Genomic DNA, 18,109 nt, shown 5'->3' on the forward strand with positions numbered 1-18,109 from the left:
AATTTGACATGTATTTCTGGCATATGGTATCCACTCTTGGACCTGATACCATTTTGATAGGTCTGAGGACACTTAAGAACCATGTTTGGATATCCCGAGTGACAGAATAATGGCGCTATATTTTGGGTATGGATAAAATTAATATCATTTATCCTTCAAGTGTAAAAATTATTTGGTGAATGAAAACAGTGTTCCTTCATTAAATTTTACCTCTCTTGTGCTGTTATGAATCTGAACTGTTATTAACCTTGAGCTGGGAAGGAGACCATTAATGGTGTTACATTGCCCATGCAAAAAAGTACTAATCAAACCAATGGCACTCTCGACAAAGCACCTATGTGCAGATTCTATATATAGCACCGAGCATAAGGCAGCAGAATTTGTGTACAGATTTACTTAATAATGTAATAGGCACCAATTGGCCAATTAATTGGTGCCTAATTGAAGTTGCACGTGCATCTTCCTTGCATGCTATTCTATAACTTGGTGCCTGTTTCACACGTACAATCAAAAAGAGGGCATGGCCATGGGAGGGGCATAGGTGTTCTCAAAAGTTAGGTGCCATGTTATAGATTTTGGCTGATTCACGCCTAACTTTGGGCACCAGACTTGCACTTGTTTCTATCAGGCATAAATCCGGGGACCAAAGTTAGTCATGATCTGCACACTATGCTTGTTGGGTACCCTTTATAGAATACCGGTTGAGCGACGATCTTTTCAGTGCTTAAACTTTGGTGCTATTTATATAATTTCCTCCCTAGTCATAGTTATATCTGCTATTCGGAACCTCTATCCTGGCTAACAGATATAAAAAATCACATACATAATTATAAGCTTGTGCATTTAAGAAACGTTACTGTAGGATGCATACGGTATTTGGTTCTCTGCATGTTACGTCTATTTTGTAATTTAAACACAACTGAGTATGAAGTGAACACATCTAAAAAGCAACATAGTATTAAAACCCTTTTGCTGTAACTGTCTTATGCTATATAAAATTTACCTAATAAAGAGGATTTATTTATTTGTAACATTTGTATCCCGCATTTTCCCCACATATTAGCAGGCTCAATGTGGCTTCTGAATAACAACAGAAAAAAAAATCACATTTATAGATGGGGTAATTTTATGAAGTATACATGACAAGTATGTGCAATATAGAGGGTTTTGCACTGCATGCTATTTTACAAAAGGGGTTGACATGAGTATGTACGTACTTGACACTGAAAACTCTGTGCCTACAAAAGGGACCTGCCCCCAGAAAATGCTGGACAAAATTCCTAAGAAGGTATATAGTACATAGTATATAGTCTGTGCCGGGGCTGGTGGTTGGGCGGCGGGGATAGTGCTGGGCAAACTTATATGGTCTATGCCAGAGCCGGTGGTGGGAGGCAGGGATAGTGCTGGGCTGACTTATAGGGTCTGTGCCAGAGCTGGTGGTTGGGAGGCGGGGTTGGTGGTTGGGAGGCGGGGATACTGCTGGGCAGACCTATACGGTCTGTGCCGGGGCTGGTGGTTGGGCGGCGGGGATAGTGCTGGGCAGACTTATACGGTCTGTGCCAGAGCCGGTGGTGGGAGGCAGGGATAGTGCTGGGCAGACTTATAGGGTCTGTGCCAGAGCTGGTGGTTGGGAGGCATGGTTGGTGGTTGGGAGGCGGGGATAGGGCTGGCCAGACTTATAAGGTCTGTGCACTGAAGAGGACAGTACAAATAAAAAAGTAGCACATATGAATTTATCTTCTTGGGCAGACTGGATGGACCGTGCAGGTCTTTTTCTGCCGTCATCTACTATGTTACTATATGTTTTAAACTAAAGTATGTACCTATGTCATAAGCAATGGATGCATGTTCTTACACCCATAGGCGGTCGGTGGCCCAACTGATTGGGGAGGCTAAAGGGGGCGGGGTTAGGGGTGGAGCTTAAATCCATAATTGTCTGATAAAACACAGAAAAAATAAATAAATAAAAAAGTCACAATTAATACCTTTTATTAAATTTAGATATTAGATATGTATCATATGTCAAAGAATAAAGTGGTTGCTCAAAGCATATACTAACCACTATCGCTCAACTACAAAACACTATGCACAACTTTGTGCAAAAACACACTCAGAACCTTACTGTACCATAAATATTACACTAGGCAGAACCTAATACACCAACATACCACCCATACGGAAAATGCAGACCGTCACAATATGAAACAAGGATCATAATATCACAATTCTCATGTAGAGCCACAAAACATCCTAATTCATGTTTAATGTGGGATAAAATGCCATACATAAGTAAATAAATATAAACATTTAATGTTGAGCACCTGATTCTCAAAGTGGACATATTCCAAACACTATAATGAAAATAAAATTATCTTTTCTACCTTTGTTGTCTGGTGACTTTGTTTTTCTGATCATGCTGGCCCAGTATCCGATTCTGCTGCTATCTGTCCTCTTAACTCCGTTTCCAGGGCTTCCTTTCCATTTATTTCTTTACTTTCTGCCTTCCTTCTTCATTTCTTGTCCTCGCTCCCCTGCCCCCCCTCCAGCCATCCATACCCACCCTTTGATTCTCTCCTCTCCTCTCTGTTCCCGGGCAGATTTTCTAACAGGAGCTGCTCATCCAATCAGAGAGCTCTATTTGAATGCAGATTAATATACAGATACTCTAATGGGAATTGTTAGTCAAAAACACTAGCTAAACCCTTCGTTTTTGGATCAAAGTTCACATTTTTGATCAGAGCCATGCCCTAACATTAAGGCTGTAAACATTTCCAATAATTTTACCCATAAATATGCAAATGAGAACCTCCCAAAAACAGACTAATTTGCATATGACTTGAGCAAATTTGAGTACATAGCATATCAATCCCACTTCCTAGCACCTAAATTCTGCAATTAGATTTCATGCAAATACTTTTAAAACTTATTTTTAGCACTTTTAAAATTTCAGGGGTCAGTGCAAGTCTCTTTGGTGTGAACTGCTCATGTGCAGGAATTCCTGATCCTAGTTAAATATCTCCCTGGCAACCCAGGACACCTCCAGCCAACCCCCCTGCTCTGCTCTCCTAGCAGTAAGATAATCAAATTACAACTGGTTATACATAAGGCTAGAGACAGCTTTCACTGCAGCTGCTGCTGCTATTTAAACCCCCCCAGAGCAGCAGGACTTGCAGGAGAACTACTACTAATACTATTTAGCATTTCTATAGAAACAGCTGATCCATCCTGCTGTGGCTGGGGAAAGCCTCTTATACCGGGCGCCTATGCTTACACCGGCTATCAATGGCAACTTGTTTTTTAGGACCTGATGAAGATTACTGGTCGATGCTGAAAATTAGCTTGAGAATTAGTGGTCATTCAGTGTTCCTCTTTATAGTTCTTTGTCCTCTACCTCTGTCCATCTTCCTTTTCCCTCTATTAATCCATTTTTATCCTCTCATGTGCTCTGTGTCCCTCTCTGTCTGCATCTTCTTTGCCTTTCTATCTGGTCAGTCATCATGTTTGCCCATCCTCTGTGTTCATCTCTCTGCATCTTTCTGGTCCTTTCTTTGCAGGTGGATGACAGACAATCAGAGAAATAGACAATAGCTAAGACATGTAGATGGGTGGCACATCTGTACTGTCACACACCCACATGTGATCACTGAAAAGGCCAGACCTTCAACAAAACAGCAGCTTGCCAAAAGTGTACAAAGCTACACAGCATATCCTGTGGCCTCATTTATGCTTGTTCCTCAAGACTTTGGGCCATTCGTTTCATGAGACACATTGTTCCATCAAAGCTGGAGTGGAAGTTCTCGCCTATTACAACACCCTTGCAGTCAGAGAGGTCTTAAGTCTCCAATCTCAGGCTACTAAAGGCTGGAACTCTGGAGAGGCAGGCCTACCTTGACATCCAAACAGAGACCTTCAGACAGGGAGGAGGGCGCCACACAGATACAAGCTGCTAGGCTTGCTAGAAAACAAGGCATGTCAGGAGAACCCAACTAGCAGAGTAAGAAAGGACCACTACTTATGTTCTCCTACTGCACACTGGATTGTATCCAGCTGTAACACATTTATATCAGGGCATCTAAGGCTTTTCTCATAACACTTCTAAAGTTATTACAAAACAGCAGTCAAGCTATATAGAGCTAAAAAGTCTGACCACGTAACCTGCTCAAGGCCATCCAATGCCCTAAATAAGCCTTCAGCCATGCAGCTCCCCTTCACCCCAGGGGCAACTCAAAGCCTTATTGCCCCCAACCATAGAGTCCAGTATCTCCATTCTCATCTTCCCTACCCTCCAACAGTCCAGCATCTTCTCTTCCTCTCCCTGCCAACCACCATCTCATCTCCCCTTCTTCCCCTCTCTCTGTATCCAATAGCCAGTATCTCCCATTTTCTCTTCCTCCTGCCAGTGCTCATCTTCTGGAGCTGAAGAGGAAAGAGGTTTCAGCACTGGCCCTGGGCCTTGAAGCACAGGCTCATACTCAAGAGCTGCTGCTGTGTGTTTTGCAGTCATGACCCTAATAAAGATATTTCAAAACACAGCCATGTTGTATCTATAAATCATTATTATTTGTGGATTTTTTTTACTTTGTCCTCCTTTGGGTTGGTTCCATTTCTTGTGACATTGCTAATATGGATCTTCACCTTCTCTCGCTTACCCTATTAGCTGACAGTCAGTTGTTGGCCAGAGGCATTTGGGACTGCAGCAATTGAGATGGCAGCACAACCAAACCTCTTTTCCTTCCCATCTAGTTTCTCTTTATTCTCTCTTCTTACCCTCTTTGCTTTATATGGGTCTTTTAATTCTGTAAACCACTTGGTTATTTGCATGTTCATTGGTATATCAATTTCAAACTGCACACATCATGTGAAGTACAGGCTGGAGAAGCAGCTCAGACACAAGCTTCTGCCAGGTGGGCAGTCATGTCTATGATCAGGTTTCACAACAGCATCCAGTCCAGTATGGCTGCAGTCCAAGGACAAAGGCTGTGCTTTCATAATAATGCTTAAGTGGTACTTGGATAGAAACTAAAGGGAAAGCTAGGTCCTGGCTGTTCTGGTTATTCACATGCAGAGCTTGCAAACAATCTGGCTTTCTACTACTTGAAGGATTTAAAAAAAAATTATTTATGCATTTCACAATTATGAATAAGCGATACTTGTACAGAAAAAGCTAATTCAGGTGAAAAACAAAAACTATGGAATCTAGTTGAATATATACAAATGATCAACTGAATACAGCTTCAAGTCCTTAATTAAATAGATCCCAAGATTTAGACAGGGAATATAAAAGAAAAACAGCTAAATCCTAGCATACAGAAACAAAAGTCCCAAGAATATAGCCCAAAACCCCCAAAACAGCATAGTAGCACCAATTATGAAGAAGGGGAGTTTCTCAGCGAAAACCTCTTGGAGGCCAGGAAAGTAGCCAAACATGAGGGATCAAATAAAGCCTACTTAGACTGTAGTTGGAAATCTGAGGAAAAACAAAAAGATGCACTCAACTGGAGAATGCCACAACGTAACAGAAGGAATTCTTTCCTCCTCTTTGAGTATCCTTAATCTGGGAACATTAATTTTACAATTAAGAAATAACATATTATGATGTTTGAAAAAAACCTTAAGTACCCATTTTCTATCTCGTGACAGAGCAAATACTACTAACAAGGTGGCGAAGCAGAAGTTGTAGCAAAAGTTTCAAAAAAATTTGTAAGATCTAATGTATTCATTTGTAGACCAGCATCATCCTGTGGTTAACATCTCAGTCTAGCTTGAGACCAATAATAAACTTGTGTCAGTGGTGGCAAATTATCCTTTTCCTTAGATACCATAAGCATCTCTAATAAATTTTGTTTAAACAATTTATGAGAGAAATCACAGGAAGCTAGGAAAATTGACAAGATGATCTTTAATAGCCTCAGATTGAAAAGTCTGTAGCGCTTCTGCTGACTGTTCTATCTGGTCCATCCAAGATTTATTAACAACTAGTTCTTGAACTTGTTGCATCTGTAGTATCTCGTAAGTACATAAGTATGGCCATACTGGGAAGACCAAAGGTCCATCAAGCCCAGCATCCTGTTTCCAACAGTGGCCAATCCAGGTCACAAATACCTGGCAAGATCCAGTACAAAACATTTTATGCTGCTTATCCTAGAAATAGTGGAATTTCCCAATGTCCAATTTTATAATGGTCTATGGACTTTTCCTTTACGAAGCTATCCAAACCTTTTTTAAACTCTGTAAATCTAACCGTCTTTACCACATTCTCTGGCAACGGACATGTTGAGTGAAGAAAACTTTCTCCGATTCGTTTTAAATTTACTACTTTGTAGTTTCATCGCATGCCCCCCAGTCCTAGTATTTTTGGAAAGCATAAACAGATGCTTCACATCTACCCATTCAGGGCTTTTTTTGAGGGGGTACTGAGTACCGGCACCTTTTCCATTGTCTGCTAAAATTGACCCATGGACCCCAAGTTTTAATGAAAGAGCTCAGGCTCTACACACCAATTCAGTGTTGTCATAGATCCTGTGACTGGTTGCAGGGGGCCTGGCTATTATGGGATGGGTTCTTCAGTGATTACCCCACTTCCTGAAGGGTGGCCTAGCATTTGAGTACCGGCACCTTTTTCCTAGAAAAAAAATGCACTGTACCCATTCCACTCCACAGTTTATTTGCCAATGAATTAACTTGAGACAATTACAATTTCCCCAAGTCAGTCACAACTTCTTATATTGAATCCAATGTGAGCAAACAGGATCTCAATAAAAAGGGATGTTCATAAGACTGTAGACAAATTAGTAATCATAGTAGCTTCAGCTTCTATGGCCTTATATGCTGCCACAACATACTCCTGTTCCACCAGCATACTCCAGTCCCCAACAGTGATGTCTCCTTTCAGCTCAACAGCTCAGAGATCTTCTCCCATACCTCCCAATCCAGCTAACTCCAGCAATCTTCTCTCTCTCCACTGCAAACAGGGCAATCTCAGGGGGACCAAGACTGGCAAGTTCTGTGCTTGCAACTGTGGAGGGGATACTCACAAATCTGGGCTTAGAGAAACTTCTAGTCCTGCAGGCTCCAAATGCCCTCGCTCAGTTGGGACAGACTGAAGTGGGCTGCCTACAGATGCAATACCTTGGGCTCCAACTCAAAAGATAAAAGCATCCACAGTCTCTAGAGAGAGGCAGAGAAGCAGATGGAAAAGCACACACCCGACTTCTGACCTACCCTTCCTCTTCCCTGTAACAAGGTAAATTACAGAACAAAATGTTCCAGCTGCTTGGAATTATCGTGCGGACGCCATCTTGGAATCTCTAGTTTGTAGGATTTTCAATGATTTGTGGAGAAGCAAATGTTTCACTGCTGTTTGAAATACTGGTTACTGTACCAGGCTTGTATTGTTAAAAGCTCCGAAGTGGCAGTACTTGTGACTTGTGCTACACTGTCTCCCTGTAATTTTTACTGAATATGAAGGAGTAGCTTAGGAGATGAAGGTTCCAAATGTAAACTATGGAAGCTAAGGTTCAAATCCCTTTTCTCCCACTGATATTCCATGATCTTGGACAAATCACTTCACACTTCATTGCCTCAAGTACAATTTAGATTGTACACCCACTTGGGCAGGGTATTAACTTATGTACCTGAATGTAACTCGCTTTGTGCTTGGATTTGGAAAAGATAGTAACATAGTAAGTGACAGCAGAAAAAGACCTGAATGATCTGCCCAACAGTCACATTCATTATCAATTCAAGATTTCAATCGACAACGAATGCGATATTATATATGAGATCATGATCTTTCTATGGTGTTTCAAGTCCGCCTGGATCTTTTCTTATGTTCATTATGTTATGTCCTTATCTAATATAATAAAACGCACCCTCAACGTTCTGAGGACAACGTTCTGAAGCCATGAAGCCATCTGACGTCACTCCCAGGCTGAAGGGTTCGTGGAGTCGTGGTGTGAAGCCTTCAAGCCAGCCAGCCGTCTCTGCCCCGCCCTCGCGTCAAACGTCATGACGTCGAGGGCGGAAAAAAAAAAAAAAAAAAAAAAAAAATCCGGCAGCGAAGCGTCAGGGAAGGAGGCGGCGCTCCCGACGTCTAGCCTTCCCTTCGCTGTGTTCCGCCTTCTTCTGACGTCAAGGATGACGTCAAAAGAAGGCGGAACACAGCGAAGGGAAAGCTAGACGTCGGGAGCGCCGCCTCCTTCCCTGACGCTTCGCTGCCGGAACCACCACGGAGGTAAATTTAAAAAGAAGAAAAAAAAAAACAAAAAGGGATGTTGGGGGGAGAGAAGAGGGTGGCCAGTAAAGAAGAACAATGGGAGCGGGAGGGCAGGGGAGAAACGACAGCATGGATGCGAAGGGGGGGGGGGGGAAAGAGGGCGGCCCAGGCTGGGACATGGGAGAGAGAGGAGCATGTATGCGAGGGGGGTCATGGAAGGGAGAGAGGGGACTTGCTGGAAAAGGATGAATGGAGGTGGCAGGGGACAGAGGAGCATGGATGGGCATGGATTGGGAGGGCAGGGCTCAGGGACAGAGAGAAATTGCTGAAAAGGGATGAATAGAGGCGGCAGGGGACAGATGGGCATGGATTGGGAGGGCAGGACTCAGGGAGAGGGGAATTGCTGGATAAGGATGAATGGAGGGGACAGATGGGCATGGATGGATATGGATTGCAGGGCAGGGCTCAGGGAGAGAGGGAATTGCTGGATAGGGATGAATGGAGGGGGCAGGTGACAGAGGAACATGGATGGGCATGGATTGGGAGGGCAGGGCTCAGGGAGAGAGGGGAATTGCTGGAAAGGGATGAATGGAGGGGGCAGGGGACAGAGGAGCATGGATGGGCATGGATTGGGAGGGCAGGGCTCATGGACAGAGGGGAATTGCTTGATAGGGATGAATGGAGGGGACAGATGGGCATGGATGGATATGGATTGCAGGGCAGGCCTCAGGGAGAGAGGGGAATTGCTGGATAGGGATGAATGGAGGGGACAGGTGACAGAGGAGCATGGATGGGCATGGATTGGGAGGGCAGGGCTCAGGGAGAGAGGGGAACTGCTGGAAAAGGATTAATGGAGGGGGCAGGGGACAGATGGGCATGGATTGGGAGGGCAGGGCTCACACTCTCTCTCTCATATACAATGTCTTTCTGACTCTCACTCTCACTCACTCTGTCTCACACTGTATCACATTCACTCTCTATGTGCCACACAGTCACTCCACCACTCGCTTGGTCTCATACACTCACTCTCACAGAGAATCTGTGTCTCACACACACTCTCTCTCTCGCCCCACACACACACTCTCTCTCACACTGTGTCTCACATACACACTTGCACACACTCTCATTCTCACACACACACACTCTCTCACAAACACACTCACACCCAGACTCACTCTCTCTCTCACACACTCACACTTTCACTCTGACTCTCAAACAGTCACTCTCACATACACTCTCCAAACTACACACTCCGAGGAAAACCTTGCTAGCGCCCGTTTCATTTGTGTCAGAAACGGGCCTTTTTTACTAGTGTTTCTTATAATACTAAAATCAAAATCCAGATTTATGCACACATACTTTTGGCAAGTATATGTGTACTTCAGAGGAAGATATACACCACAGAGTTTATAAAACACCAGTAGCCTTCTAGAAAACTGTTTCCTGGCACACATCTCAACCCACACAACCTATATAAAATCACTCTCTTAGCATATACTTCACTAGCAACATAATCATAAGTAACAAAGGGAAACAAAATACTATACAAGGAAAACAATATTCCCCAGATTCGACATATGGAGCTCAAAACAGCACTCACAAATTTTATCAAATAACAAATCTATTAGCAACAATAACTGTCTGCTAATAATTATTGGTGTTAACTGGCAGCAATTTGGATTTACACATGTACCTTGCTAAGCACTATTCTATAAGATGCGTGCATAAATCTTTTAGCGCGCAGCTGAAATGGAAGTGTGGCCATGGAAGGAATGTGGGCAGGTCAGGGCTTTCACTAAATGTGCATGCAGTATTATAGAATTCAGGGGATCCATGTGGATCTTGGCACTAAGCGCCCAATTGACAGATGCCATTTACAGAATCTAGTCCATATGTGCACACAAATACATAAAGATACATGTGGAGGGGCATAATCGAAAGGGAAGCCCAAGATTTGCTGAGGACGTCCTCGCAAAATGTCCCGGTGGAGGGGCGGGGAAACCCATATTATCGAAACAAGATGGATGTCCATCTTTCATTTTGATAATACGGTCGGGGACACCCAAATCTTGACATTTAGGTCATCCTAGTGAAGGAATGGCCTAGTGGTTAGAGCACCGGTCTTGCAATCCAGAGGTGGCTGTTTCAAATCCCACTGCTGCTCCTTGTAGTCTTGGGCAAGTCATTTAACCCTCCATTGCCTCAGGTACAAACTTAGATTGTGAGGCCCTCCTGGGACAGAGAAATAGCCAGTGTACCTGAATGTAACTCACCTTGAGCTACTACTGGAAAAGGTGTGAGCAAAATCTAAATAAATAATAAATCCTTAGAGATGGACGTCCCTAGACGTGGTCATTTCTGATTTTCGGTGATAATGGAAACCAAGGACGCCCATCTCAGAAACAACCAAATGCAAGCCCTTTGGTCGTGGGAGGAGCCAGCATTCGTAGTGCACTGGTACTACTGCAGTGGACTTCATAAATTGCTCCCAGGTACATAGCTCCCTTACTTTGTGTGCTGAGCCCCCCAAACCCCCACTACCCACAACTGTACACCACTACCATAGCCCTTACAGGTAAGGGGGGGGGGCACCTAGATGTGGGCACAGTGGGTTTGTAGTGGGTTGTGGAGGGCTCACATTTACCACCACAAGTGTAACAGGTAGGGGGGGATGGGCCTGGGTCGGCCTGTCTGAAGTGCACTGCACCCACTAAAAATGCTCCAGGGACCTGCATACTGCTGTCATGGACCTAAGTATGACATTTGAGGCTGGCATAGAGGCTGGCTCAAAATATTTTTGAAGATGTTTTTTGAGGGAGGGAGGGAGGGGGTTAGTGACCACTGGGGGAGTAAAGGGAAGTGATCCTCGATTTTCTCCGGTAGTCATATGGTCAGTTCAGGCACCTTTTTGTGACTTGATTGTAATAAAAACAGGACCAGGTAACGTCGTCCAAGTGCTTTCCATTATGGGTCGAGGACGCCCATGTGTTAGGCACGCCCAAGTCCCGCCTTCGCTACGCCTGACGCGCCCCCATTAATTTTGGTTGTCCCTGCGACGGAAACAGTTGGGGACGCCCAAAATCGGCTTTCAATTATGCCAATTTGGGCGACCCTGTGAGAAGGACGCCCAGCGTCCAATTTGTGTCGAATGATGGGCGTTCTTCTCTTTCGAAAATGAGCCTGATAGTAACATAGTGGATGATGGCAGATAAAGACCTGTACAGTCCATCTAGTCTAACCAACAAGATAAATTCATTACCTATGGCATGTAATACTTCATATGTATATCTGGTCTCGATTTGTCATTTTCAGGGCATAGACCATAGAAGTCTGCCCAGCAATGTCTTTGTTCTCCAACTTCTGAAGTTGAATCTGTCCAGCCACGATCAGAACACAAACCGTAAAAGATTGCCCAGTACTAGCTTTACTTCCCAATTACAGGTGTTGCTTCCTTACCTCTGCTAAGCTTCTTTGGATCCATTTAATCTAAACAGGATTCCTTTGTGTTTATCCAGTGGTGTGCTGGAGCCAGCTCTGTCTGGCTCGCAAGAGCCGCTTGTTAAATTTTGACAGCTCTTGCGAGCCGGTTGTTGTTGGGGGCGAGCTGGCTCCATTACGGGAGGTAAGCATGGCAGGAGGGGCGCCATCACAGGCCATGCTTACCTCTCCTGCCGCTCTGAAAGATGTCCAACAATGTCCTTCGCCCCCACCCTCCGATCCGTTTTTTTTAATTACCTCCGTCTAAGCGCGCGCTATTAAAACCCTGCTGCTTGCTGCCCTTCTCCAGATGATGTTCGTGCCCTTAGTCCTGCCTTCTGACGTCATTCTGACGTCATTTCCTTTTTCCCGCGAAGGTGGGACTAAGGGCACGAACCTCATCCGAAGCAAGCAGGGGAAGCCTGGAGACGGCCAGCACGCAGCAGGGCTTTAAATAGCGCGTGCTTCGATGGAGGTAATTAAAAAAGACGGATGGGAGCGGGAGGGGAGGGTGGAGGTGAAGGACATCGTTGGACATGTTTGGGAGCGGGAGGGAAGGGCAGGGGAGGGAGGAGAATCACTGGGTATGGATGGGTAGAGGTGGCAGGGAAGAGAATTGCATGGATGGGTAGAGGGGGGCAGGGGAGAGACTTGCTAGGCATGGATGGGTAGAGGGGGGCAGGGGCGAGACTTGCTGGGCATGGATAAGTAGAGGGGGGCAGGGAAGAGAATTGCTGGGTATGGATGGATAGAGAGGGGCAGGGGAAGAGAGGGGAGTTTCAGGACATGGATGGAGGGGAGGGCATGAGAAATTCTGGACATGGATGGAGGGGAGAGAAGGGAGAGAGAAGAAATGCTTGACATGGAGGGAAGATAGAGGAAGGAGATTAGATGAGGGAAAAGGAAGTGAGGAGAGAAACTGCACATGGATGGAGAAAATAAGCAGAAACTGGATCCACTGTACAGTCAAGTCTGCGGAGGACCAGAAATGAAGAAGAAAGGAGGAAAGAAAAGAAATAAATGGAAAGGAAGCCCTGGAAACGGAGTTAAGGGAACAGATAGAGAGCAGCAGAATCAGATACTGGGCCAGCATGATCAGAGAAACAAAGTCACCAGTCAACAAACGTAGAAAAAAATAATTTAATTTCATTATAGTGTTTGGAATATGTCCACTTTGAGAATCAGGTGCTGAACATTAAAAGTTTATATTATTTACTTATTTATGGCATTTTATCCCATATTAAACATGAATTAGATTGGAACCTGGGATCATTTAATTTTTTTTTCATTGAAAGAGTAATGCATTGCCCCCCCCCCCCCCCGGCTATAGCCAGCTCTGCAATTTTGAGGGCGCAGAGGTGGGTGGGGGGGGGGGGGGGGGGGGGGGGGGGCGCCCAGGTGGACCGGAGAGAGAGCCTGTTGTTAAAAATTTACCAGCACACCACTGTGTTTATGCCATGCATTTTGAATTCCGTTACTGTTTTCATCTCCACCACCTCCTGTGGGAGGGCAGTCCAGGTATCTCCACCCTCTCCGCGAAAAAATACTTCCTGACATTATTCCTGAGTCTGCCCCTTTCAACCTCAATTCATGTCCTCTAGTTCTAGCACCTTCCTGTCTCTGGAAAAGGTTTGTTTGTGGATTGATATCTTTCAAATATTTGAATGTCTGTATCATATAACCCCTGTTTCTCCTTTCCTCTAGGATATACATGTTCATGCCAGTAAGCCTCTCCTTGTTTGTCTTGCAATGCAAACTTCATATCATTTTGTTGCTTCTCTTTGAACCACTTCAAGTCTTTTTACATCCTTAGTAAGATACAGCCTCCAAAACATATACATAAATACACATATCAAGGTAATTTTGTAACAGGTCAGCTATGTGAAAAGTCCTCAAATGCACCTGTTTTCTGAAGGTATACTTGTAGAATGATCCCCATTAACACACACATTCTCTTGCACAAATCTACACCTGCTCCAAAGGTGTCAACATATATATATACTCTCTATGTCACATGCATTTTATAAACTAGGCATTAAGGGGTCCTTTTACTAAAGGGTTGCCACGTGGTAACCTGGAACTACCCCCAGCGCATGCCATTTCAGATATCACAATGCTTCACTCAGTTCTGCAGTGACCTGAAGAAGGGAACTCTTGGAAGTTGATTAACAACTAAGAAACAAGCTGCAGGCAATTACATTTGTATCTAGGTCAACTAACATAGCAGCCATATTACTTCTTTATGACAGGAAGAAAGAGGATTGATTATGCCAAAAAAATGAGAAGTAATTATATATAAATTGTACCTTTAAGTCTAGGTACTCCAGGTCTTTCTTCAACTGGATATAAGTATCATCAGCCTACAGAAGGAGAAAATAATTAGCCCAAAATTATGATATATTTGAATGCTTAAACAACTATTACTATATTTACAAATACTGCACTTTTGCAAGCATAAGTTATGTTATGATCACACTAACCTACTTACCATAGAGTAATTTATAACCTAATGTGGTTTTAATGAAACCAATCTTATGTTCAATATCACCTTCAACTTTAATCACAGTCCTCATCGGTGCCCAGCCATGATGAATACATAAGAAAAAATAGGAATTGTCTTACAGTTAGCCCCTGTTCTAGTAACTCTTGCAGCAGACAAGACCTGCAAGTTACAAATAATAAGGGGGGATGTTCAGCCCAGCAGAACTATCTTTCTCAAATCAGAAGTTTTCATGTTACCCTGGTCCCCTCTTTACATATCAAGCCAAACCCCTATGATCCACGGGGTTGTCAAGCACTACAACAATGTACAAACAAATCTCTCAACAGAACAACAAGGTATTTACCACACTCCACAAAACTAACAGCTGCTGTGTAGACCAAGAGATTCAGATTTATCATGAGAGGAATGACCCTGTCAAAGGATTTAATAGAAGAGGAAATGAGTGTAAGAAAAAGTAGATTGTATTACTTCCCAGAAGCCAAATACTGTAGGACTCAATAGGGCAGTAAATAAAGGAAGAAAGGTTTACAGCAGCCTGGACAAGTCTCTTCATGAAGACTTCATCTGCTGATGCTTGTTTATCCACTCTATAATAGTTCATGAATGTACGAATGGAACCCCACATAAATGCACAGCACATCTCATCCTGCGAACTCATTTCACAGGCTTTTTGAAAGACTCAGTGATATAAGAAGGACTTTATCTGAAAGTTGATTTATGAAGAGTCAGAAATCTTTTATTATCATCACTCCCTTGACCCCCTCCTTTTAAAATTAATTCTTTGACAAATAGTGATGCACTTTTAAGTTGCAGAGAGTTAATCTTTCACCTCTATAGGATCTTAAGGGTAGGCAGAAATAAAGGAGGTGGGGGGGGGGGGGGGGGCAAAGCAATTTCTATCTAATGTGAAATGGTTAATTAGCCTAGGGATGAAATAAAATAGTCCTAACACAAACTTATCTGAAAAGAACTACGGAAAAGGAATCTCACATAATGCCATTATTAAGATGGACCTGGGGAAAAATCAACTGTTTATTTCTAGGAAAAGCAGCATAAAATGTATTGTACTGTTTTGGGATCTTGCCAGGTACTTGTGACCTGGATTGGCCACTGTTGGAAACAGGATGCTGGGCTTGATGGACCTTCGGGTCTGTCCCAGTATGGCAATGCTTATGTAATGTTCTTATATTTCTCCAATTTTATAGCCAAAAAAAAAAATAACAAATCAAGACTTGCACAAGAGGTTGGCAAAAAGTAGTACGCAGAAGTTGTTCCCTAACAGAATTCAACACAACAAGAACAGGCAACAAATATAAAAATAGAAGTAGTGATGTGAACAATGAAAAAACGTTTTGGTTCATTTGATCGTTTCCCCCAATTTCTGGAAGTTTTTTCAGTTTTACACATTCATTTCAATAAAAAGTTTTAATGCACATTAAATACACACTAACTGACAATACATGCTAAGCCAATGTACATTTTTTAATTGGTTGCAGAACAGTGACACACTGTCAATTTGGAAGCTTCAAGGACTGATGCAAATAAACATGCTAATGAAGTGACATACTGAAAGCCAACCCTCATCTTTCTCTATATCTCTGGAAAAACATTCAGCTTAAAATGTACAAAAGCAAAGGAAACCACAATATGACTTAGAGCTTATCTACTAAGCGATAGGCAAAACAATAACAAAACATCAGCACAAAGGCAAGCAGACCACTATGAAGCATTTGGATAGCCACAAATTGAAAAGCACAAATGAGCTACTCAGCAGCTGACCTGGTAGGTGGGATTAGTTGGCGCATGCTGCTGTAATTGGCCGATTTTGTAATTTCGTACACTAGCCAACTTAGCCTGATGTCTCCTTAATCGAATGAGAAGCAATGTTAGCTCTTCAGGCTGCAGGTATTCAGACACATTGCAAAGAGGAAATTAGCAGTCTTCAGGCAGAGTCACTGCGATAACATTCTTCAACCTTAGTGCCCAAAAAAGCATTTCATACACAAACTAGAATTCCCAGTGGAAAAGCAGGCATACAAGAGCCAGGTCTTTCTGGCAGACTGGTGCAGCATGGCAGAGTGCCATTCAGAAAGGTGCTTGGAGGCCAGACGTTTAGATTAGAGTGTGCTAGTGTTAGAGGTTGCTTGGGATTACTGTAGGACTTTGTGGTTGAGGAGGGGTGAGCTAAAAAGGGGATCCAGCACAAGAGGATATAAACAATGGAGGAAAATAATAAATAATATTTTTGGCTAAGGAGTGACATTTTCAGTTAGTCATGTTCTATGGTTGGTAGCTGTGAATATATCAAAAGTTGCCAACTGGATCCAGAGTCACTTAACAGGGTTGATACAGCTCTGGGTTTACTCCATTGCATGCAGGGACTTGTAGTCTTCCTGTTTTGCTTTTCCTAGGGAACACAATGGGGAAAGAAGAACTGTCAAAGAAGGGAAGAAGTGTCTTCAACGGCAGACTGGTTAACCTACTGAAGAGAACTTTAAACTAGAATCACTGGGGCAGGGTGATCAAAGTTCCCAGGTAAGTACAAGCCCTCAGCATTAAATATCTCAACACAAATGGGAAAAAGGGGCAACATCTGGAAAGCAGTATATACTAATGCCCAAAGTATGGGAAATAAGGTTTTAGATCTTGAGGCTGTGATGGAAGAGGATGATTTGGATTTAGTGGCGATCACAGAGACATGATTCACAGAGCACCATTCACAAAAAAAAAAACCCAGAAAAAAAAAACCCTAAGTAGAAAAACAAATAAAATCTATACAGGATGGACAACGATCCTTAAAAAAAAATGTATATATCTATATCTATATATATATATATATACACATCACATGTACTCTTCAGAGGACCTGACATGGGACTGTGTTTTGGCAGAATAGCCGCCTGCCTCAGTGGTCACAAAATGTATGTGTACAAAAAGCATACATAAGTTAAAAAAACAAAACAATAAATGCACATATGGGAAGGCTAGATAAGACTAACAATATAAAAAGCTGTTGTACACAGAACAAATGAATAAAATAATATGAACAAACACAAAAATAAAACATGAATCAAAACATATGAATAAAAACAAAATACTGTATTAACAGTCAAACGAAAACTTGAAAACATTTTGTGCAAATAGCAGACAGTACCACCTGAATGTGACAGATCCTATACAGAGGGTCCCAAGGAACACAGAATTCATGTACAGTGCAATGAAAATAAAATACAAACATCATAGTATAAATGTACAGTATCAAATATGTATATGTCAAGTACAAAGATGAAAATGTTAAAAAAAAAAATATATAAAAAAAATACAAGAGAGCAAGGTGCTGAATATCATCAACATAAAATAAGCTATACATGAGAACAAACAGTATGCACTTCACACTATAAAATAGCTCACCAAGCCTCGTTTTCATCTTGTGCAAATACAGCTGTGAAAACCAGAGAAATCATGCTATTGTATAGAATGTGCAGTGTGCCATGAAGACAGACTCCTTCCTGTAAATCAGGGGCGTAGCTACGGGTGGGCCTGGGTGGGCCCAGGCCCACCCAATTTCGTCCCAGGCCCGCCCACCCAAGCGCACGCACAATGCAGCAGCAGCAGCAGCCTCCTAGCGTACGGCAGACAGACTGACAGAGACGGCATCCACCCGCTCGCGCTCTGGCTCAGCTGATTCCTGAATCCTTCCAGCCCGATTTCGGCTCAGGCCCGCCCCCACCATGCCACTCGATAGACTGCAGCAGCAGAGGCTGGAGCTGAGCAGCCTAGCGTAAGCGCTACCCCACGTCGCAGGCACCCGCTTGGCTAAGGGCAGGGAGGGCCGGCTCAGCTGATGATCTCTGGCGCGTCGTGTTCTCTTCTTCCCATCCATCCTACGCGGATGTGGATGTGCGCGGCGGCAA

General features: G+C 43.3%; 1 protein-coding gene across 1 annotated transcript in view; it reads right to left on the bottom strand.

Annotated features, from left to right (window-relative positions):
• PLEKHA7 (pleckstrin homology domain containing A7) overlaps positions 1-18,109 on the bottom strand; it is a 927,681-nt gene that overhangs the window by 177,155 nt on the left and 732,417 nt on the right. The window contains 1 exon segment of the mRNA XM_030201054.1: positions 13,999-14,052. Coding sequence (XP_030056914.1) covers positions 13,999-14,052 — 54 coding nt within the window.

The sequence above is a fragment of the Microcaecilia unicolor genome, chromosome 4 (genome assembly GCF_901765095.1).
Source record: "Microcaecilia unicolor chromosome 4, aMicUni1.1, whole genome shotgun sequence".
Classification (NCBI taxonomy): domain Eukaryota; kingdom Metazoa; phylum Chordata; class Amphibia; order Gymnophiona; family Siphonopidae; genus Microcaecilia; species Microcaecilia unicolor.